Source organism: Spea bombifrons, chromosome 2 (genome assembly GCF_027358695.1).
Source record: "Spea bombifrons isolate aSpeBom1 chromosome 2, aSpeBom1.2.pri, whole genome shotgun sequence".
NCBI classification, from domain to species: domain Eukaryota; kingdom Metazoa; phylum Chordata; class Amphibia; order Anura; family Pelobatidae; genus Spea; species Spea bombifrons.
This window is the reverse complement of record NC_071088.1, coordinates 26836311-26859625: the sequence shown is the minus strand read 5'-3', so window position 1 is coordinate 26859625 and position 23315 is coordinate 26836311. Positions and strand designations below refer to the sequence as shown.

The window sequence follows — 23315 nt, the reverse complement described above, 5'->3', positions numbered from 1 at the left end:
AAACTGGAGCCAGGCTTTTCTGATAGCCCAGACCAGATGTCATAGGAACAGGATGCTTTGTGTATTTGTCTTTATTAAAGGGAACTGTCACATCTTCCATTAATAATGAAACAACCCATTGCAGAAAACCATAAATCACTTGGGTAAGTATTACTTTTTGCAGTGTCCTGTTTTTTAAGTCGCTCACATTTATATTTTCCAACTCTGACATTACATCTATTTCTCATGATCCCTCATGCATGGAGAATGGATCAGAATGAACTGCCAGCTCTGTATTGTTTTAGAGCGCTGCGCATGGGAATCTGGTACATGGAGTTCCAGCTGAGCGCTCCAGATAGGCTAGTTTGCGGCATTGGCAGCCTTGCTCAGAAATAAATTCTCTGCAGGATAACAAAAACAAAAATCAATTTACCTTGTCCTTCAAAACGGAGATTTTAAAGATATTTACCTTATTTTTAAGACTATTACATATTTCCATTAATGGTACACAGTCCCGCACAGCTAGAGCATTGGGATCATCAGAATGATCATAGCTTGCAGTAGATAAGTACAGAAAAGTAAATCAATGGGGCATTAGAGGAAGCTAGTGTCAGGAAAATCAAGTCTAATCCTAGTTGATTGTTACGGATAATGGGCCAACAAGGTCCAATGAATGTGTTCCTGTGCAATGTTCAGTTGTGGCTCATAGTAAAACAGGGCAATGCCAACAGCCAAAGTTGACCCATTAATAAACACTAGACTTGTACATTCGAATTTGTTTGAATTGCAAATTTACTGAATTTTGGTAAATTCTGCAATTTGTACAAAGCCACAAAAATGAGGCCAGAACCCCCCCCACACACACACGAATCAGATCAAAAGGAAGCAAAAATCACCATCCAAGATGTGTGGCCCACATTCACAAACATTTTCTCACACAATCGAAATGTTTCCCTACCTTCTCTGCCAACCACTTTTGCTATTACCTACCACTTGTGCATCTTCATATTTTACTTTCTCACTTCTCTTCCATCTTCAATCGGCTATCTTCAATGTACTGTCTTCATCCACATCTCCGAGGACATAGCCCGTGAGAACTTCTGCCAAACTGGTGGCGCTTCTGGTGAAATCCTCTTTCTCATCCGCCAATCGGTGGAGAGGATGTCGATAAAAGGGCTGTCATTTTGCTCTAAGTTGAACTCAGCAGATAGAAGAGAAGGGAGAAGATGTGGAAGTGGTCAGCAAAGAAGATACGAAAACATTTAGAGCGAGTGAGAGTGAATGTGGGCACCGGCTGTGTTGCCTAAAAACGAATGGGCCTAAAACAAACCATAAAATGTATCTGAATCTTTTTGGCCCATTTGCACATTTCTAATAAACAATGAAACATTCTCATGTTTTAACGGAAACCTGCTGCCTCCATTACTACATAACTTTCTATAAGGTGAAAAAAAATGATTCTAGCTAAACAATGAAAACATTCAGAGGCCCTTCATTGGCAGAAGTCCACTCTATGGTACGCTTTGTTCGCACAACAAAACATATTTCTCACAGGACTGCCCCACTCGCCCGGTTCTGCAATTTGTGTTCTGCAATTGATGGCTAAAAACTAATCCATTGTAGCAACCTCTACCAGTTATGTTGCTGGCAATATTATATTTAACTAAATCTCGACCGGGTCGGCATGTTGAAAGATTATACTGATGTAGCTTTACCTCTGTTGCGAGGCGAGAGCGGGTATTTTTATTTGTTCTGTAAAACCAATGCTGAAAACAATAACCACTCTGAAACTGAGGCATAATAAACGGCTAAATAAATTATGTTGCGTTATTGAAAACTTTCACTGTAAGATTCAAAGGTAACCCAGATGAGTATTACGTCATTAGATTGGCATAGGGCTTATTTAGATTGCGTTGTAGCAGTATCTCTGCCTTGTGAGATGCCAACCCTGTTGGGTTTCACCTGTGAGAAGGGTTGAGTTGGCACCTCGTTATACATATTTATACAGGTATATTTACATAAATAATGCCGAATCATTATTACAGCTTTCATGATTATTGACTACCAACAATTCTTTTACATTTTTATCATGATAAAGTTGTTAGTTGCAAGATATGTCCACAAGGAGGCACTGTTGGCATTAATATAAAAAGTGTCACTGCTTATGAAGGTCTATTTCTTCCATGTGGCTAAGGAACCCAAAAGTGTTCATAGCATGTTCTGTGTTTTAAGAATGTTTACTCCTAAGCATAGGCATGCAAGATCTATGTATACAGTAGACATCCATAAAACACAGGGCATGCTGTGGACATATCTATCATAGGTGCTAACAGTCATGAAGCCTGACATCTAGCCTTATGTCTCAGCTGTCTGACACGGCACTGCAAATAAATAAAAAAGGAACAGAGGCATGATATCCCATTGGTACAATATGAGTTGGTAGCCGTATATATATATTTAATTATTATATATATTCCGGATGATACTAACCAAATCGCTCTTAGGCATTATCTCACAATTCTTAGGCATTATCTCAGCCCCCACACAGAATCCCAATTATAATATGAATTTCAATATGATATAGAAGAAATAAATGGCTAAAGAGAAAACTAGATGACCCTAATACAGATGTTGGAAGGTTTTGGACTTCCAAATTGAGAGAATTCCTATAATTATAAGCTTTTTTATTTTTAATGAAAACATGCAACTGGGATTTTACTATACAATATTAAATAATCCAATCCAATCTAAAAAAATAAATTAAAAAAATTATTTTTCCCTGGTAATTGGTAAATTGTATGTATTCGCTATGGTGCCTGTTCACTTTCTGTATATTTATTATTCATTTTTTAACACACAGTTGTTAAGTGACAAGAAAAAAAAATAATAATAAAAAAAAAAAATATATATATATATATATATATATATATATATATATAATACATATATACGGTAATTTTTTTATATTTATTAGATTCAAAATCTTCACTATAATTCACAAGATCCCCCTTCTAGCACCCACTGATCTTTTAAGGAACTGCATATTAAAGTATTTTGTGAGTATTTAAACACGCGTTTTTTAAAACAGAAAAGAAAAAATAAAAGACTTATATGAGGTAGAAGCTGCAGCCCTCCAGCTGCCCCCTCCTCCTCCATGGTTTGAGGATTCTTGCTATTAATTGGCAAATGTGTTTGGACAAACTAGGAGATGGGGAAAGGGACAAATGCACATGAGGGGGTTCTGCAGAACAATTACCTTTCCCAGTTGTGAAAATAACTATTTTCTAAATATTATGTCCTTTTCTATAAAATACTTATAAATTACATTATTGTTACAAAAAAAACAGATTTAACAAATTTCACACCAAAATGTATTGTTTCATAAGAGTACATCAATAAAATAAACTTTATGGGGGTTGCAGTCATGTTCGTGGTGGATGTCCACATTTATTTTTTTTAATCTTTTGTGGCATTTTGCAGAATGGGCCAAAAGTATTTGCTCTTTGTTGTGTTGTTCTTGAATCTTTGTATATACCATTTATGGAACAGAAAAGCCAATATGAAAATTGTTAGAAAGTAAAGCTTTAAGAACAATAGACATGGTATTATAGAATTGGCTGGTATCATAAGGGGGGAGAATCAGGATTTAGCTGCTACACTCTATAATCCCAAGTACTAAAGGTAAATGTAAGCTCATAGACCAAAATCAGACACAAAAAAGGTGCAACAGAATGGTTTGGATCACTAGATTCAAAAAGGAGACAGGAAATTCCGTAGATGTTTCATATTCCTGAGTAGGTCCAAATAATAACTTTTTGACGGAGAAAATCTATTGGCAGGTACATATAGATACATACAATTTTTTTCCATTGAAGGTGACGATCTTCAAGATAAAACGTTAAGTGTAAGCAAGGTTCAAAGCCCAAGCAGCAAAGAAAGGGGAGAATTGAATGAAACTATGTGGAAAAGAATTATAAGGCAGAGCCCAAGGTAAATATGGCAAATATGAACCCTTGCTGTATGGCTGGGTACACCCATGGTAATGTTGGGAGTGTAAAGTTGCCCATTCAGGCTTGCTTGTCCAGAAAGAAAATCATGGACTGTTCTTATGGTTTGTCTTAATCTGTCAATTCTCGTCTTGTCATACCCCTTGAATATATGTATTGTATTAAGCGCTGTGTAAATTGTTGGCGCTATATAAATAAAAGAATAATAATAATGGGTCTAATCCAATATTCTTATGGAGATGTTTGTCCAAAATAGTTGCAAATAATTATAAAAATGTTTAAAATGCTGATCCCAGGGTCTATTCTTTACATTATGAGCGCTTTCTGCGCATGGGCTACAGGGTTCTTTTTAGATCTCCTGGAACTGTTGTGTGAGCCAGCACTGTAGCTGGCTGGCAGTGAGTATAGTGCATGAACTTACTGGCAAGCTGAAGATGTGTTCAGCCCAATATATTTGTGGCAAACCGGCTGACGGAGAAAGGGGGGGGGATTCTGAGGCATCCCTCCATGCATTTACAATGTGAAAAAAAATAATTTTAAGGGGATACTCATATATATATATATACTAGAAAAATAATACCCATGATTTCTTAGTTGGAAAGATGTTGAGAAGCTCAATAATGGCTGATTTAATGAAAACATCATGCACAAGTACACAGTGATTCCTTTAACCCCTTAATGACAAAGCCCGTACATGTACGGGCTCAAAATGCATGGTTTTCAATGGGTTTAGGGATCGCCCATTGTCCTTAAGGGGTTAAGTGAGTTTTTTTTCTAACCAGCAGAGGGTTAATATTCAGGTTTCTTCGAAACTAGAGCATTCTTGTTAACATGCGTCATCACAAAACATACAAACATTCTTCCCATCTACTCTATGTATTTTTTCCTACTATAAAGACTCAAAACGTATCTGGTCCTTGGTCTTGACTCGGATCAGCCTAATGCCTATCACATGCATGTTTCAATGTCGCAGTACTCTTATACTCCTAGCGGTAGAAAGGCTGTCCTCATTGTTTGTAACATTAGGAAATCATAACAATCAATAAACCAGTGATGGTGTTGTGTTAGACATGCTCACTCCCCCTCCTATTAAGCAATGGATTGGGGTGACAGATTAAGGTGAAGTAACCATGCCAAATGCATTGTGCCGAATTATACTGCTGAATGTACTGTTTGTTTAAAATTTAAATAGTGTCCTTGTTACATGATCTAACTGCGTGATAATGTGTTTCCTAGAGATTGCCATGACATGAGCTGAAGCACATTCACCATAAAATGAAAGGTTTATGAAAGGCATGCAAAGCAGAATTGTCTAAAACAAAGGACTATCTCAATGAAAGGTCATGAAACGTCAGCACTTTTCCTTGTTGCACAGCCCAGGGTGACTGTCCCACTTCCCTATTGACCCTGCATGGGGTATATAACCAAATTAGGCTGAGATATATTCTCTTTCTATATTCCCTTTCTTTCACCTTCACTCCCCTCCCCTCCGTGTCCATTGTGCTACTCAGACCTTTTGTGTGTCACTCCTTTTCCAGCCTCACACCTTTATTTATTTTCCGGTACATTAATTCTACTTCTCAATCCTCATCATTTTGTAAACTTCCCTAAACAACCCAACTACTTCTGGCTTAAAATGACCCTGGAGTACGGCGCGGCATGTCTGCTATTGGCTAAATTCCATGAAAACCAGTGGGCTGTAGTACCTTCTCTGCCCTTCCTAGGGACACCATGTCCAACGTATTTTGTTTGAAAAAATGTCCTGGATCTGTACTTTACGAATTTTACATCCTTTTACAGTACAAGACTCACCATATGGACAATTAGAGGTTATGGTGTGAGGACAATCATCATTCGTTAACCACTTTGACAATACAGTTAAGTGAGCGTTCTAAGCATATTCAAGTTTTTTTTTCTCCCTCAGATAATTAACAATACAAAATGTGTTTTACGGAACAACATATACCATAGTCAGTTTTGGTTGTGGGTCATAGACACCTTTCTTTGATCTATATTACCGCTATACAATACAACATGGTGGAAACGAGCTGTTATTGCCACACAGACCAAACAGAAACAGAAGCTGCGAAATACACACCTTTCTTTTAATTACTAATTCCCCCAATATTGTGGGTTGCTGATACTGTGTTTCTCTTCCGGTTTCTACCGGTATACATTGCAAAACTCAAATAAACCTTATCATAGAACATACCTAACACATATAAATATATATATATACATTCGAGATCTGCTTTTAGATCTGTCCGCCTAAAGCACATAAGGGATATGATTTATGAAGCTGTTGTACGTCCGATAAACTTTGTTGACCAAAAGAGAAAGAAGAGGTTAACCCTCTCCGTTTTCCCCCTCCCCTCCTGCACCTGCTGAAGTATCGGTCACGTGACATGACAGTTTCACCTGGCTACACAGCGAGGATCATAATCCAGAGGGACTCTTGGCAAGACGGAGGAGATGGGGGAGGGTGGTCACACAGCAACTGCACTTTGCAATTACACAAACAGAACTAGCCGAGACAAAGGGGCATGCTGGGAATTTAGTTGAGAAACTGTAAGGGAACCCAGGAGGCAAATGCCACAGTTAATGATATTTTGGAATATATTTTTGTACAAAAAGTAGTTACTACTTATGTAGATTAAAGTACATTTCTTTCTAAGTGAGTCATTTATTAGTGAAATAAACACTGCTCATGGAGTCGTTCTTTATAATCAGCATTTTTTTCTCTACAGTCGGAAACAGTTTAGAATAGGGTGACTACTGTTTCCTCGTGATCCGTGGCAGTTATTGAAAATATACAATACCACTATATTAAAACCGTCATGGCCCTTCATGTCAGCAGCCTAAAACTGATATACTTGGTTCTGTGGAGGAAGGTGAAAATACGGATTAATAGGCGCCACTGCACAAGGGCCATGACATGTCCAGTAAGCGTTGCTCTTTCTTTTGTGATGCCGTCCCTCACCCCACGCAGAAGATGCAAATAAGCAGGATGTCTACGTAGGTTTATCTGTTAGTATCCTGGAAACCCTGCTAATGCTCCTGTCAAACAAGTCATGGCTCACTGTTCTTATAGTAAATCAGCTTTGGAAAGGAGTCTTACGGGGCTCAATTGAATGGCCATCTAAACCTTAATTGGTCTTAATGGTGGTTGAACATGAATGGTTTATGATTTAACTCGGGGCGTGGATTGTAAGTTCAAAAAAAGCTACATTAAAAGCAATAGAAAACAATGTTTATTAAGCAATTCAATGGGGTGCACAGGATCCATACTAGAATTCACAAGACACATCCTCACAAATGTAATACACAGTTGAAAGCTGAAAGAAGCACACCAGAGTCAAAATGTTTAATTTGCATGAAATCATTGAGTTTTGTTTCTTGCATTGAGTTTAGAAACTTGTACCTACTGATTGGACCATTCCATTAGTTAAGACGACTAAACGCGTTAATGGGACCTTCCTACACATAGAGTGGGTAAAGAGTAATGCGCAGGTTCAGTGGTCTTAACTGCAAAAAGGAACTCCTGTCGAATAGATGGAGTGCATATTAATATAATTTCAGAGATCAGTTAATATATTTCACAGAAACCTTTTTCTTAGCAATTGTGTTAACAGATATGATTTGTAAGACTGGTTCATTTGTGGAAGTCATGATATAGATACCGTATCTATAGATAGAGAAAAGCAAGTTCGCAAAAAGAAAAATCGACCAGAAACGAGGCAGAAAATATTGTGAAAGTCTGTGTGGCTTAGTGGTGAATCAGAAATAAAAAAGGTCACTTTAAGGGCAAAACTAGACCATTATTTCAGCAACTGTAAAGCAAATTATGGTGGTAGGGGATTTTTACCAACCAATAGAAAAATAAATATATATATTTTATGACTGTAACTACATTTTGAACATAAATGCCCATGTTTGTTTCATTGTCCATCTCCCCCTGCTACATGGCCGTACCTGGGAACTTTCTGCCTCCGGCTACCCAGAGCCACCCTTGCGGGATGCAGGTAGGAGGTCTCATGGTTGTCGGTGGGCGGTCCCGCTGACATCAGTGGGCGGTCCCGCTGACATAGCAGGGGGCGTGTTATTTTTAATGGGGAAGTGAGCGGGTGTGGTTCATTCCGCAACGCCACTCCCACAACTAATTTTCTCCTTAGTGACCCAGAGAAGCAGCTCTTCACCTGGAGTCTCTGAGCAAAACCCTGAGAGTTCCCATGTATGTACATGGTCAGCTATTCACTGAGATGCACTGTTTGGTTACTTATCCTGAATTAGCTAGAACCAGATGTCATACCTAATGATCAGTGGTGTCCAATACCCGTAAAAACTATAGGCTGCAGTTCCAGACATCAATCGTGCTTCATAATAAAAAATGATTATCAAGCAAGATGCCAGGCGTATAAACAAAAATAGCAATGTAACAGTCTGGGCTGCGGACCATCAGTTGGAAATATATGGATTCTAACCAAGGAAATTTGTGGACAGGATATAAATGTAGTTACAATATATGTTTTTTACTTAAATATTTTCCTTTGCAGAGTATGCTTATAAGCACACGCTATGCAGAAAGTGTGCTCTGCTGTAAACAATTGACAAAAGTTAATTGCCACTGGTTTTAGTAACTGAACTAACATGTTTCACTGCTAGTAGCACCTCAAGACCTTTGTTCTGCAATAAATAACACAAATTGCAGTTACACCTCTATAACTGCCCCTCCCCGCATTCTGAATTCAAACTTAGCTTTTCTTGACAAGCAAAATAAAAAGTTGTTCAGCAGTCATTTACCGATCCTTTTAACTATGTTCAGTTTACTGTTACAGACGCCATGTAATGCAGTTCCTTAGTCTCGTCTTGACATTGACATTGTTTGCTGAGGGGTGGTGCCTAGGGACAAAAGGCCCTAACAGAAGAAACTTGAGTCCACCTTAGTTCCCAGAGCCAGGGAGCAAATGAGTTGTTGGTTAACCCATAATTGTACTACTCATTCTGTAGCAAGCTTTAATCTAGATTACCCATCTACTTTTCTTGCATAAGGATAGTTGGAAAATAAAAAATACGATTTATTTGGTTATTCTTTTCCATAGTCTTGAAGAAGAAGAAGCAAAGATGTCAAGAATTTGCTCTTGGCAGAATTCATCTGAGTGGGGGAGAAATACGGTGTAAGATTATACACAGTTGTTTTTCCAAGAGCTGGAAAGAGTTGTAGAAAATATTTGTTTTCACATGTTTTTGTGTTTTCATGTTTTAAGATTCATACTCTGCTTTATAAAGCATCACAAAACAATATTTCTGGTACTGTAACGTGTCCACTGCCTTTCCAGAAATAATTCTTTAATTATGCAAAGTTTTCTCATTAATATTTTTTCATGCTCTAATATATTGTTGGAACTGATGTTAGCACTTAATAAATAAAGGTTGCTAAATAATAACATAAATAATAATATAAAAAGTTTCTAAAAAGGTTATGTGTTGCATTAAACAAGATAATAACAAAACAACACAGGTCTACCATGCCCAGACCAGGAACTCCAGGGGAGCAGCAATTCTTCCGATGCATAACTGGGGCAGATCACCTTGGCTTCCTTCTGTGTCGGTGTCGGGACTCCATTGGCTCGTTGAGAAGATCAGAGATCTCTTTTGTAGGCGGTGCACTGCCCTCAGTCCGGCCTGACTTTGCTTAACTTGCTATAGAGCTTAATGTTTTGTCAAAGTGTAATAGCACCCAAATAAAGTGCTTTTATTAATAGTAGACCCAATGCCTTGGACCACTTAAAGTTTACTAATGATTCTCATGGTTCCCCCAATAACAAAGGGTCAATGGGCAGTTTCCCATGGTCTGGTGCTGACTTTTTTGTGTTTTGATTTAACTGAGCATCTCACTTAAATACTCGTTTAATTCAGTAGTACATGACATGGGCCTCTGTCATAATGGTTGGCACAATCAACAAGCCACTAGAATATTTTCTTTGTAATGGGCTGTTAAATAGTTGATACGTGAAACAGCGTCTGGATCAGCTCATATACAAAGTGCTCAGATATGGCAACATTGCCCTTTAAAGCAGAACCTACTGCTTTCCATCAACGTATCCCTTCCATTCCTCATCTTTCACAGCAAACACCTAAGCGATTGTAGGAGGAAATGATAAAGCTAATGGGCTAATGCAAACACATTGCTTTGTACACAAAAGACTCTGCCAACTAGTTAACCTGGAGTGCCTGTCTGTTGGCATTTTGCAGATCCATTCAAGACAAAGAATAAAATAGTAAACCTTGTACGATGTTGTCAAACAGAAGGCTGGTAAAAGAATCACTGTTATGTTCTTTAATTTTCATTGCTGAACAAATATAAAGCGCTTTGAGTAGAATATAATGGCATCCAGTATGTAAATATTTTATTAAAATGCATGATCTTACCTGGGAATTTCCCAGGGTAGGCTACACATTGTGGAAGAATTGCTTTTGTGTAGGGAGATGGCTAGCCAAAGAAGAAACTGACCCTGAGATCCCTGGGAAGCTGGGCTTTGTCTGGAGACTCCAGGTCAAACTTGGAGAGTTCCCAGGTGTGGGCATGATACTTATCCCGTCTAAACTGCAGTTTGTTAAGGCTCACCAATGTGATTTCATGCTGATTCCTCCATGTTAAGCACCCCTGCTCTGCTTTTGTTTTAATAAATAATTGCCATTTGTGTTTTTTATTTTTGTCATACTGACCTACACCAAGGAGCATGGTTAAGTCAAAGTCCATAGGAAAAATTTCCATATTACATTCTGTAATATGTACATTGCAGTTGACAATGAAAGTTTATAGGCTGTTACCTGTTAACCTCATAATAGTAACCATAAAAAACCACTTATGTCTTACAGTAACTCCCTTTTATCTCTTGATTTCTGCCCCATATAGGTTAAAAAGCATGTCATACGTGTTTGAAAGATGCAAACCTATCAGCCATTTCGGTTAATATATTCTGATCAATAGAGACTGTAGTATTTTTACTATACTGCTACTGGGGCAATAGCATACACGAGAAACGTTTAATAGTAATATATCTCAGACAGCAGCAACAGAGATATAGTGGCGTTAGGACTCCTTCTACATAAACTATTAAAACAGTTCCAAGATATTCCACACTGCTAATATGCATCTCATGACCATCGCCTGGGATATATATATATATATATATATATATATATATATACAATTTTAATATCGGCATTTTATGTGTTTTCAATATTTCCAGTCTCCGGGGAAGATGGTATGTACTGTATGGCCATTTAAACATATATTTTCTAATTGGAACGGTAGCAGTAGTGGAGGCAGGGGCAGGCATTATTTCACACAACAGCTGGAGAACGACAGCTTACACTATGTGAGGTAACCCGACTTACCTACGTGTGTGTGGCCAAGTGCGAGCATGCTTATTGTATTGGTGGGGCTCTTGACTGTTAGCTGGCTGCCATTCTTCTTAGGGTACCGTTCAAAATGTAAAATGTGCAGGCCCTATACCAAAGGTATGGTAGTGTATGTATGTGTCTGTGTGTGTCTGTGTGTTCACGTGTATCTATTTGTGTATCTAGTATGCAATACTTGAACTCTGGTCTCTTGATCTCTCCTTCTGGAGATAATATATTGGAAATAACACAACAAACTACTGTTTGCCTAGAAAAAACATTACTGCCTCTGTGATAGACACAACAACATATTCATTTTATAATTATCCTAGGTGACAGTTCTAGTTTTTAACTACTGATTGTTTATTCATCACTGTATCTAATTTACTTTTGCGTGACATTTTAGTCCACATTAGAGTACTGCCACTACTTTTCCTATGTCCATAACAATTATATCTGCGATGAAGTTTTCCATGCGACTAAGTTTGCATTTCTTATCTCTCCTTTAGTCATAAGCATTAAGAGTTTATCTGAAATCACTTTACTTTAGTTAAAAACATAAGTAGGGTGTTTTTCTTCTACGTTAATCTTTTGGAAGTATTGATAATGCCCTTTAAATTAATCCCTGTGAGAAATGATTGCTTTTAGAAGAATAGAGATAGTCTTGCATATATTTGTCCACGTGTAGAACAATTACTACTAAATTAAAGAACCAGTATGTCAGCTCTGGCAAAAAAATACAGCGGAGGACACTATTGTGGCCTAGATTTCCAAAGGGGATTCTAAGCGTATTGCATCTACCTATTTGAAGTTCAAACAAAGGTCTATTATAGTGACTATAGTAATCGAGACGCTGGAGTTGGCATCTTGTCTCAGCTGACTCGCCTGTCACCTGTCAATTAGACAGCTACAGAAAATGTCTTGTATCATAGATGTACCTCGTTTCCCCAAAAGGTCAACCAGCAAATGCCAAATAATGCAGTTATTGTCAAAGTTTAATGGCTCTTTAATATTACAGGATTTAACCCCTTAAGGACAACGGGCGGTCCCTAAACCCATTGAAAACAATGCATTTTGAGCCCGTACATGTACGGGCTTTGTCATTAAGGGGTTAACACAGATAGCAAGCTCTGTATTAGTTCCCTAATACTCTTGATAACAATTTCATCATCACCGTATAAATGATACCAGGCTCGTTTGTACTACCATAAGTTATTCTACTGCATATCTTTGACTTTAATCAATGATAAAGCCCATCATTTCCTGTTTTCCTTTGAGATCAATCGTATTGAAGTTCGATTGGCATAGGTGAGACGTGACAACTTCCTTGTTGATAAACAACATGCACGCTTTTTATATCTGTTCAGTGGAAAAAGTTACGGAGAGTTGCTAAGATTACATATTGTGAGATATAACAGTGTGCTTCCATATCTGGTCTGACCATGAGGGAGATGTACTATTAGCATGAGTTGGGTAAAATGTCTATTTGTGTGTAGGTTTATCTGTTAGTTACTTATTAAACGTCTAACAGCTCAGTAAAAATTCCCACTGATTGTCTAGCAAGCGGTAAATCAGCTCTGTGTAAGTGTTAACCTTTTTGGTTTATGAAAACAGACATCTTTTACCATCTACATGTCTGTGTACCAAAATAAGGTATAATATATAAAACTGTAGACTAGTATTGATCATTAATATTTCTATAAATGTTTATATGACATAGAGTCTTAAGTCTTTTGAACATTAATGTCACATGCTTTTACTTAAGTTTAATGTGTCTTTAAGTGGTCTGGACCTCATTTATCATCAGCATCTCTGTATTTTGTGTACTACATTTTAGTAACAATAGTGACGTCAATACCCCTTCTCCATGTACCAATGGTTTGCGTATTAAAATTATATCCCCCATCCCACCCGTTCCTGCTGGTGGTGAAATGCAGCGATGGTCTGTACACTTGTTCTTTGTGCTCCTCCTGATCCTGGACACCAGGATATGAGGTCGTATTCTAATACTCAGATGGTGTATCACAGGTTGCAGTAATGACATGGGTTTGCAATTTAATTATTGCTCTTGCTTATGTCTTGCACAATGTCACATACAAAAGTCTTGGTAAAGCCCTGGCTCACGCCATGCCTCTAACAACACCTTTCTCTTTGGTCATTACACATGTTCGGGGGTATGTGGATGTTTTATGACAGGGTTCAATCCCAAACCTGTCCATAGGGGAGAATGCAGACCAATGCCAAGGAACATGGTTAAGTCAAAATCCATAGAGAACTTTGCCATTAAAATTTTCCATAATACATTCCATAATATGTACATTGCCATTGGCAAGGAAACCGTTAATAGGCTGTTACCTGTTTTTATCTTATTTTTAATGACAGATTCCAATCCAACCACCACCATTAACCTCATAATGGTAATCATAAAAATTACACTTATCTCTTATCTTAACTCACTTTTATCTCTTGATTTCTGCCCCATATAGGTTAAAAACACGTCACATGTTTGAAAGATGCAAACTTAGCAGCCATTTCAGTTAATATGGTATATTTTGATCAATAGAGACTGTGGTATTTTTACTATACTGCTACTGGGGCAATCGCATACACGAGAAACGTTTAATAGTAATATATCTCAGACAGCAGCAACAGAGATATAGTGGTGTTAGGACTCCTTCTGCATAAACTATTAAAACAGTTCCAAGATATTCCACACTCAGCTGTAAAAAAATAGAATAGACAGGATTTTCCATACAAACGGAAGACTATGTTTGTATATATATGAGGATCTTTATTTGTGGACCGAGGCAGCTGCCGCTGGATGCTTAGGGTTGCTGCTTGTTTATCTGCTCCATTTATTGTTGGTTCCATTGCTTTTTCCAGGTCCAGATGGGTCACTAATGTTTAATATAGTTGGGTCTATTTTTTTCTCCTGGTATTCTGTTTTCCTTTGTTTCTTTATATTCTTTCGGTAATGCGGTATAAAATCCAGGTTTTGTTATTTCTTAAATGATTTCATGCATGCATTAATATTGCCTTCATAACATTTTATCTGAATTCCAATGGAGAATTGCATCTCCTAAATTAAGCATGGCTGTTGGAATATTTAATGTGGGAATAAACATTTGAAATAAATGTGTTGTTTATCTAAATCCTATAGTATTACCAAGGCTAGGTCCAGTTAAGTCTAAATCCAGTTTTACACGTACCCCCGCTTTGATCCCTTTATAGAAACGGACTGGAAACCACTGCTGTAGACTAAAGGCCTGGATATGGCACGAGAGATGGGAAGGTTTGGTGTGCTATTGTTTGATATGCTTAACAATGGAGAGTTGGTAATTTATGGCTCACAGGTCATAACTTGTATATTATACACAATAAATCTGCCTGGGGACAGAAAGTACTAGATAAGTCTTCAATTGGCCTTGACCTTGTAAAGTTAACCCCATGCAATTCCTTTAAAAGGGACAGTGATGTTTTTTTTAATCCTTGTGATCATGATAAATCTTCCACTAGTGTCTGTGCTCAGAATCATGCATGTGCCGCACTACATGCTTAACAGGTTAATGTGTCGTCAAATCTTAGTCTGTCAATTCTAGTCTTGTCATAACCCTTTAATTGTTGTATTGTAAGAAGCGCTGCATAAAGTGTTGGTACTATATAAATCAGGCATGTCCAAAGTCTGGCCCAAGGGCCAATTGCGGCATGCGTTCCGGACTGATAAGGCCCCCCAGATAAGTTGCCCAAATATAGATCGTTTTTTTTTTTTATATTAAAGGCAGAGTGATTTAACACTTGTTTAGATTTGTCATCCTAGTCACAAAATGAAAATTATGCCATTTTCAATAAACTTTGCATAAAATAGTTCATTTGCATTTAATTTTAATGGTTCAAAGAATGTCAGGCAAAATGGTCGGCCCTCGCACATGTTCACTTCATCAAATCTGGCACTCTTCGAAAAAAGTTTGGACATGCCTGATATAAATGAAAGATAATACTATTAAGTCAAAATGTCAGAAGCCAAGTTCTGCAGAGTATTTCACGCAGAAGAGTGAACAGGGACGGTGCGGGACTGCTAGGACTGCTAGGATTTAGTCAAGGAACAGAAATGTCAAGAAGAAATTGACTGTTGCTTTAACAGTAGTTTCGTTCTGGAGTATGAATTGTTAAGGCTACCTTCTTTTCCTGTGTACTGAATTAGTACACATTGAGTTGTCAGGCTCATATATCTTTCATTACCTATTCTCTCCTTTCATGATTACCTTTAAGAAATGTACAACTGGAAAATATCGGTATAACAAGTGTATGGTATAACACGTTTTATTGAAGAGTTTAAGTTAAAGCAAACTGGTTTCACAACATGGTGTACAGAGCAGGTGTTCATGCGATTTTACAGTTGCTTCTTGGTTTGATTAATCAATGAGTTACACACAATTTCAATACTTAAGCATCTATATAAACAAGTACAAAAAATCTCACATAGTGGGCTATATATCATTGCAACCTGTTACACGTTAGGGCATGAGTGGACTATAACTATAGATGCATGCGTAATGTTACAATGCGATGGGGGTGATGGGAGTTTACAAACAGCGCAAGGGTACTAATATCCAATGTTTGCCTTATTTTGGACTTTGCCTTAAGTGGATTGTAAATCAACCTCCAATTGGCCAGGAATAAATTCAATAAACTATGAATGTTAGTGTCAAAATTAATTGGAACATTTTAGTTTTAGAGGATTTGTTAACCCTTTCAGGGTCAATAACATGGAAGCTCAAAGTGTAAAGCAACCAAGTTTAGAGAACATTACTCTTATCAAAATGCAGCAATTTGGTAACAGAACAAAATGTCTGGCTTCAATACGCCGTTGACCAGCCACGGTAATCATGCAATTGAAAATGTATTGCAGCATAATCCAATTCTCCATTCAGAGAGCAATCACATATAGAAAGTACATAATTACATAAAAATCCACAAAGACAAAGTGCAAATATATATATGATGTTACTTTATAAACTATGAAAAGCTGCTCATTTTTACTTTTTCTACTTAATAGTCATACAACATTGAAATATTTTTTTAAAAAAAGTATTATCAATTTTTAGAAGGGTCATGCCAAGCAGTCCAGTTCTTTATCAGGACAACATGGCAAGTGATAAACTTGACATACAACAATATTTTCCCAGCAAGCCAGTTGTTTTTATGTATTCCTGGTATCTTTTCTTTTATAAACTCACCCTTATGTATAACCGTTACCTACACCAGGTTTTTGTATATCTCTACCTTATAACGATTGATTATACGCCACACAATATTATAAAAGAAAATTAAAAAAATTGCATTATACAGGATATCACCTATCCCCTTGCGTTCAAAGTAACACAGCAGAAAATGTACACATCTATTTATATTTCTACTGTGTATTATAGACATATATACAGTTTGTTGACCCCAGTACAAATTACTAAGGTAATTTCTCCATTCAAACAGAAAACGCACGACTCTAGGTCACACATTATAAGGAGCGAGGTTAACTCCGTTAATTAAGAAAGAAAATGCCAAACCAGGCTTCGCTAAGTAGATCCATTCAGACGTGTCATGGACCTTGATTTCTGCAGGTCGTCCAGGCAGTGCACAGGTTAAAATAGTTTAATGTTTTTCCCCAGCTTCAAATGTTTCACATGCCCTTGGGAGTGGAGGGGGGAATTGTGACTGTTACATTTTAACAAAAATACTGCCAACATGCCACATACGGTTTCTAAATAACAAAAACACTAAGATTGAGTTTACAATGAAGCGGAAAAAAACTTTGCGCACATTTTAAATTAAGGGGGAGGAGGTTACTGTGAGAACACAATGTTTCCATGCAATATACTGATAGAAACCGGTAAACAAAAGAGGAATTAAAAAAAAAATGTGAAAAACAAGATGAAATGGGTCAAATTCCAGCCTGGCAAGAGGGTATTAGGAAGAAAGGAAGGAGGAGGGGGAGATGTCAGGAGGACAAAGGACAAAACATGTTGCTGTTCAAAATTTTCAATAATGCACCAAGTTCCACTGTTCAGACGTAAAGTATAAAAAAAATGGATAGAGTTTGTAATTAAGATATATTTTTTGTCCCTTGTGTGCTTAAGAGCAATGCCATTATGCATGGTATTCTACAGGTGCATGGTCTTTGTTGAGAAGTACGGAGAAAGCGTCATTCAGATGTTAAGGATTTGGTCTTAGGGTAGGGTAAGAACAGGGGTGGCAAATCTGTAACACTCCAACTGTTGTCGATTTACCACTCCCATGACGCACAGTCAGTAGAGCCTACTAGTTACTACTAAACCATAGCATTGGACGGATCAAAAGTAATATCAAAAGCGGATCAAAAACAAAAGAGCCTTATAAATACCTGTAAACTGTTTGTCATGTTTTTTATTTCAATGCTTTGCTTAGTTTATAATAGAATTTTACATATTTTTCAGCAGTCTTGCATTTACAGTAGTAAGGTACTATAGATTTTTTTTTTTTTTTTTACTTTGATACTACATTTTTATATGCCATGGATTTGTCCCAGACTAACTGCACGAACGTTCGGCATCATATAGCTAAAGTTTATATACATTTTCACATTTATCTATAAGTCATTACTTTCTCCACCTGATGGTAGCCTTTCATGCGAGGAGCAGGAAGCTAGATGCAAAGAGGAGGGAATTCCCCTAGAGAATCGTGCTGCAGTAGCTCATATTCTTCTATAGATATACAAGGTGTTCCTTTGTTACCTGGGGGAAACATGATGCCTGTCCAGCATAGAAAGGGTTACATTGCTAAAGCCACATCATCTCTGCCAGAATCTGCCCCTCCCAGTTCAAGAATATTCTACCAATGCAAAGACAAATAGAAAGCGTCCATCTCCGTTACATTTATACTCACGTACTCACACACACGGAACAGAAATACATGGTGACTTTAAAAATATATAATATATAACACATACACAATTTCAACATCAAGAAGAACGTTTGTGTTATGCTATAGGACATGATGTCCTATTTAGTTTTAAGCCTCCTCATGTGAGCCAGGGAGTCCTTTTGTGGAGACACACCTTTCTGCTTCAAACATAGTCTTTTCTGTCATAACCAGGGTTTGTAGACCTGGCAGCTGAGTAAGCCACTCGTGATGCAGGGTATTTTTCTTGTTTGGGAGGGCAAGAACAGCAGAGCATGGCACCTCCTAGCATGAGGAGTGCCGAAGCTGCCCACCCAATGTACATGGAAGCTCCAAGCTCCCTCTTTTGAGCATCTACCACCAAAGGGTTGTAGAAATCTCGGATAACGGTGTTGGCTGACCAAGAAACAGGAATGAGAGTCATCAAACCAGAAAGGATAAAAATAACCCCAGACACAATCATGATCTTGGCCTTGGCCGACTCATCCTGGACGCAGTTGGTGCACTTGGCTCCGATGATGGAGATGAGGACTCCCAGAACAGCTATTACTATAGATATGACTATAAGAGCACGAGCTGCCTGCAGGTCCTGAGGAAGAGCCAGGAGAGAATCATATACTTTGCACTGCATCTGCCCAGTGCTCTGCACCACACAGTTCATCCATAGTCCTTCCCAGATGATCTGAGCCACCACAATACTGTTACCAATGAATGCAGTTACTCTCCACATAGGAAGAGCACAGCAGACAACAGCACCCAACCATCCAAGAACCGATAGGGCCATGCCAAGGATCTCAAGTCCCATAGACATGTTGGTGAAGAAATATTTTTCTGAAGGGTGATAAAATCTGGAACGGAAATCAGTTTAGATCTCTGGTGGTATAGGTTGGTCTGGATAAAAATCCTCTCTTTGGAAAGTCCTCTTTGAATGGTCTAAGTAGAGGAAATGTGTTCTTTTCCACAGAAAAGTTTGCTTTGTCTGTAAGATGCCTTGTCTTCTTTTCCCTTTCCAGTGGCTCTCTCAGCGTTGCAATTATTTCTTCTGTACCTCCCCAGTACCTGTTGGTTCTTTGAGTTGAATAGCTCTTTCTGGATGATTGCCTAGATTAGCTTGTATTTAATATCCTTCAGGTAATGAGTAGGCGGACCTAGTTTGCCTGCGAGCTGCTTTATGCGGAGTAGCAGGTGTGTAACGGATCCTGAAACCTGTCCTTTATATCTGAATCAGGTGCAGCTGATGTCACAGCACCCGAGGGGAAGGGAAATTCTTAAAGCAGCAGTGTCAGAATAAAAACATGTACAAAAAAAAAAGACACCTTCCTAGATGCCATAACTACAACACATTAACCCACCTAACCTCCACTTATAAATAATTAACATTTTCCAAGTATATATTTTACCTACACTATCAGAAAATAATAGTAAATGATTAAAAAAAATGTTCACATTACATCATTTGAAATATTTTTAATTCATTAAACCTTTGTAGAAGTGACAATAGTTAAACATGTAGTTATATGGATATTTTGTCCTCTTTCTTTTAAAAAGAAAGTCAAATATGAAGGGCTGGTTTTGCAGTATTATTTCCTGATAACAACATAGGGGGTTATAAATAAAAAGTGATCCTCGTGTGAAAAGTGCTTCTGTCGCCATAGCAACCAATTGTTTGTGCTAGTTTGTTCATTCTGTTAGTTGCTATGGTGATAAGACCACTTTTCAAGCATTTCACTAGAAATACTTCTTATACTTAATGCCCTCCCAGCCCCAAATGTAATTTTCTATGTGTGGTTTTCCAATACACTAAACATTGACAATTCATGCTTTTTTAGGGTGGAAATCTAAATAATGGTTGATTGTAGATGCCTCAGCACAGTTTTTTCACAACAGTTCTCCGACTGAACAGATAAAGGCTGGGTCAGGGCGGTAGGAGTTGTATGTAGGTAACCAACTGCTAAAGTGAAACTTCCCGGCTGCTTCTGTTCTGGAAATGTGTGGTATTTATTTGTCAGCATTGCTATGCAGCTCACCGGCACTCAAAGGGTTACTGTATCTTGTGCTTTCAACTCACTTGGCAGCTTTTGAGGCTGTATGTCACGGTTGAAAACACCACTAGGGAAGGGAGTAAAAATTATAAAGTAAGGCAAATAGAGCCTGGTCCCTTGTACAGCCCTATGGAATATACTGATCAGCCATAACATTATAACCACTGACAGGTGAAGTGAATAACACCGATAATCTTGATATCATGGCACCTGTCAGTGGGTGGAATATATTAGGCAGCAAGTGAACATTTTGTCCTCAAAGTTGATGTTTCACAAGCAGGAAAAATGGGCAAGCATAAGGATCTGAGTGACTTTGACAAGGGCCATATTGTTATGGCCAGACACTGGGTCAGAGCATCTCCAAAACGGCAACTCTTGTAGGGTGTTCCCAGGAAGGAAAAACAGTGAACTGGCAGCAGAGTCATGGGCCAAGGCTCATTGATGCACGTGAGAGGTGAAGGCTGGCCCCTGTGGTGAAACACACAAGCTAATGTAGCGCACATAGCTGAAAAATGAATGCTGGTTCTGATGGCCGCAGACAAGTCTGGATGCCCATGATGATCTCTGTCCACTGCCGAAAGTGCCTACAATGGGCAAGTGAGCATGAATGGGACCACAAAGCAATGGGAGAAGGTGGTCTGGTCTGATGAATCACGTGGATGATGTGGTGCGTGTGTGTCGCTTACCTGGAGAACACATGACACCATAGGTCAAGTGGAGTCCATGCCTCGACAGGTCAGGGCTATTCTGGCGGCAAAAGGGGGACTTACACAATTCTAGCTTAGCATTTCATGTTAAATTGATAGTCTAGTGTCTTTAATATTCATTTTTTAATGTGTGTGTGTGTGTGTGGCAAGAAGCAAACACATTTGGCAAATGCACACAAATACAAATCAAAGGGAATACTTAGTGTACAGATGTCCTATCAGTGCAACACTGCATAAGGCAGGGGTGTCCAATTTTTTTGTGCAGTGGGCCACTTCATCAGAATTGTATACGTGCGAGGGCCGCACTCATTTTTCACTGTGAGAAAATATGGCCTTTAATAAAATATGCAGATTAAAATAAAGTAAACGACACAAAACCTTTACTTTTCCTCTCACTGATTTCTGGGCCTAGAAAGTGTTGTGACTACAAATTCAGGATAATTAAAAATGAAATACTTCTTTTTATTCTAGGGATACACCAAAATGAAAATTCTGGACCAAAACATTCAGTTCACTTAGCCAAAACCAAAAATGACCCCCACCTTTATAAATAATAATAAAAACTCACATTTTTAATAAAAGTAGGTAACACACCACAATTGGACAAAAAAAATAGCAATATGACTTGACATGATAGGAGTGTGATTGCTAACAGCAATCACACTCCTATCATACCCAGGCAACCAGTAAATGCTGGTACCTAGGCATTATGGGACTGTGCTTGCTGTGATTGCTGTTAGCAATCACACTCCTATCATGCCAAGTCAGCCAGTACATGCTGGTACAGGGTGGCTGTAAGTGATGTGCAGACCCCATACTGCTGGCAGCATCAATACACAAGGGGGCAGCTAGCTAGGTTTCAGCATGTACAGGCTGACTTGGCATAGGAGTGTGATTGCTAACAGCAATCAAAGTCCCATCATGCCAAGGTTCCAGCACTTACACATCCATGCTATCACACACACACTCATTCATTCATATACTCATTCATTCACAGATTAATTCCCTCAATCACGCATACTAATTCAAACAATCTCCCCCACCCCCTTACCTGCACTGCAGCTCCTCGATGCCGCTCACAGACTTCGGCAGAGCGCGCGGCCTCCCTCTGCGTTCACTGGTACTGCATAGAGGAAGCGGGACTGGAGCAGAGTCATGTGATGTCATGTGAACTCTGCTAGGTTCCGCTTCCTCTATGCCAGGGGCGACCAACATGCGGCCCGCGGGACCTCGAGGTGCGGCCCGCGTGAGATCGGCAGCCAGGATCCCAAGAGCCCTGCTGCTTGCTTGTGGGAGGGTCTATTGTACTGCACAGAGGAAGCGGGAGGCCACGCCCCCTGCTGAAGTCGATGAGTGGCATCGAGAGCTGTAGTGCAGGTAAGGGGTGGGGGAGGGTGTTTGAATGAGTATGCGTGATTGAGGGAATGAATTTGTGTGTGTGTGATAGCACGGCTGTGTAAGTGCTGGAACCTAGGCATGATGGTTCTGTGATTGCTGTTAGCAATCACACTCCTATCATGCCAAGTCAGCCAGTACATGCTGAAACCTGGCTAGCTGCCCCCTTGTGTATTGATGCTGCCAGCTAACAGCAATCACAGTCCCATCATGCCTAGGTTCCAGCATTTACTGGTTGTCTGGGTATAAAAAGAGTGTGTTTGCTGTTGGGATGATAGGAGTGTGATTGCTAAGTCAGCCAGTACATGCTGAAACCTGGCTAGCTGCCCCCCTTGTGTATTGATGCTGTCAGCAGTATGGGGTCTGCACTTACAGCCACCCTGTACCAGCATGTACTGGCTGACTTGGGATGATAGGAGTGTGATTGCTAACAGCAATCTGCTAACAGCAGTCACAGTCCCATCATGCCTAGGTTCCAGCATTTACTGGTTGCCTGGGTATAAAAAGAGTGTGTTTGCTGTTAGCAATCACACTCCTATCATGCCAAGTCATATTGTTGATTTTTTTCTGTCCAATTGTGGTGTGTTAACAAAAAATACAATAACTATTAATTTATATATGATTGTTGACAGCAATCACACTCCTATCATGCCCAGCCAACCATTACATGCTGGAATCTGGGTATGCCTGAGATTGCTGTTAATCATAATATATAATTTTTTTGTACAATTTTGATATGTAACTTACTTTTATTAGAAGTGTGGGATTTTTTATTATTTTTAAAGGTGAGGGGGGGCTCATTTTTGGTTTCAGGTAAGTGAACCCTGAATTTTCGGTTTTGGTCCAGA

At 38.7% G+C, this 23315-nt stretch overlaps 1 protein-coding gene across 1 annotated transcript; it reads right to left on the bottom strand.

The window, feature by feature from the left end:
* Nucleotides 1-17790: 17790 nt before the first annotated feature.
* On the bottom strand, nt 17791-19526 carry LOC128474854 (claudin-3-like). The gene has a single exon (XM_053457259.1). It carries the CDS (start codon nt 19132-19134, stop codon nt 18490-18492), a length of 645 nt encoding a protein of 214 aa, XP_053313234.1. The 5' UTR covers nt 19135-19526; the 3' UTR covers nt 17791-18489.
* Between the last annotated feature and the right edge of the window lie 3789 nt (nt 19527-23315).

Excerpts from the sequence above, each read along its gene's own strand:
- LOC128474854 (XM_053457259.1), bottom strand. The coding sequence starts at position 19,134 with ATGTCTATGGGACTTGAGATCCTTGGCATGGCCCTATCGGTTCTTGGA.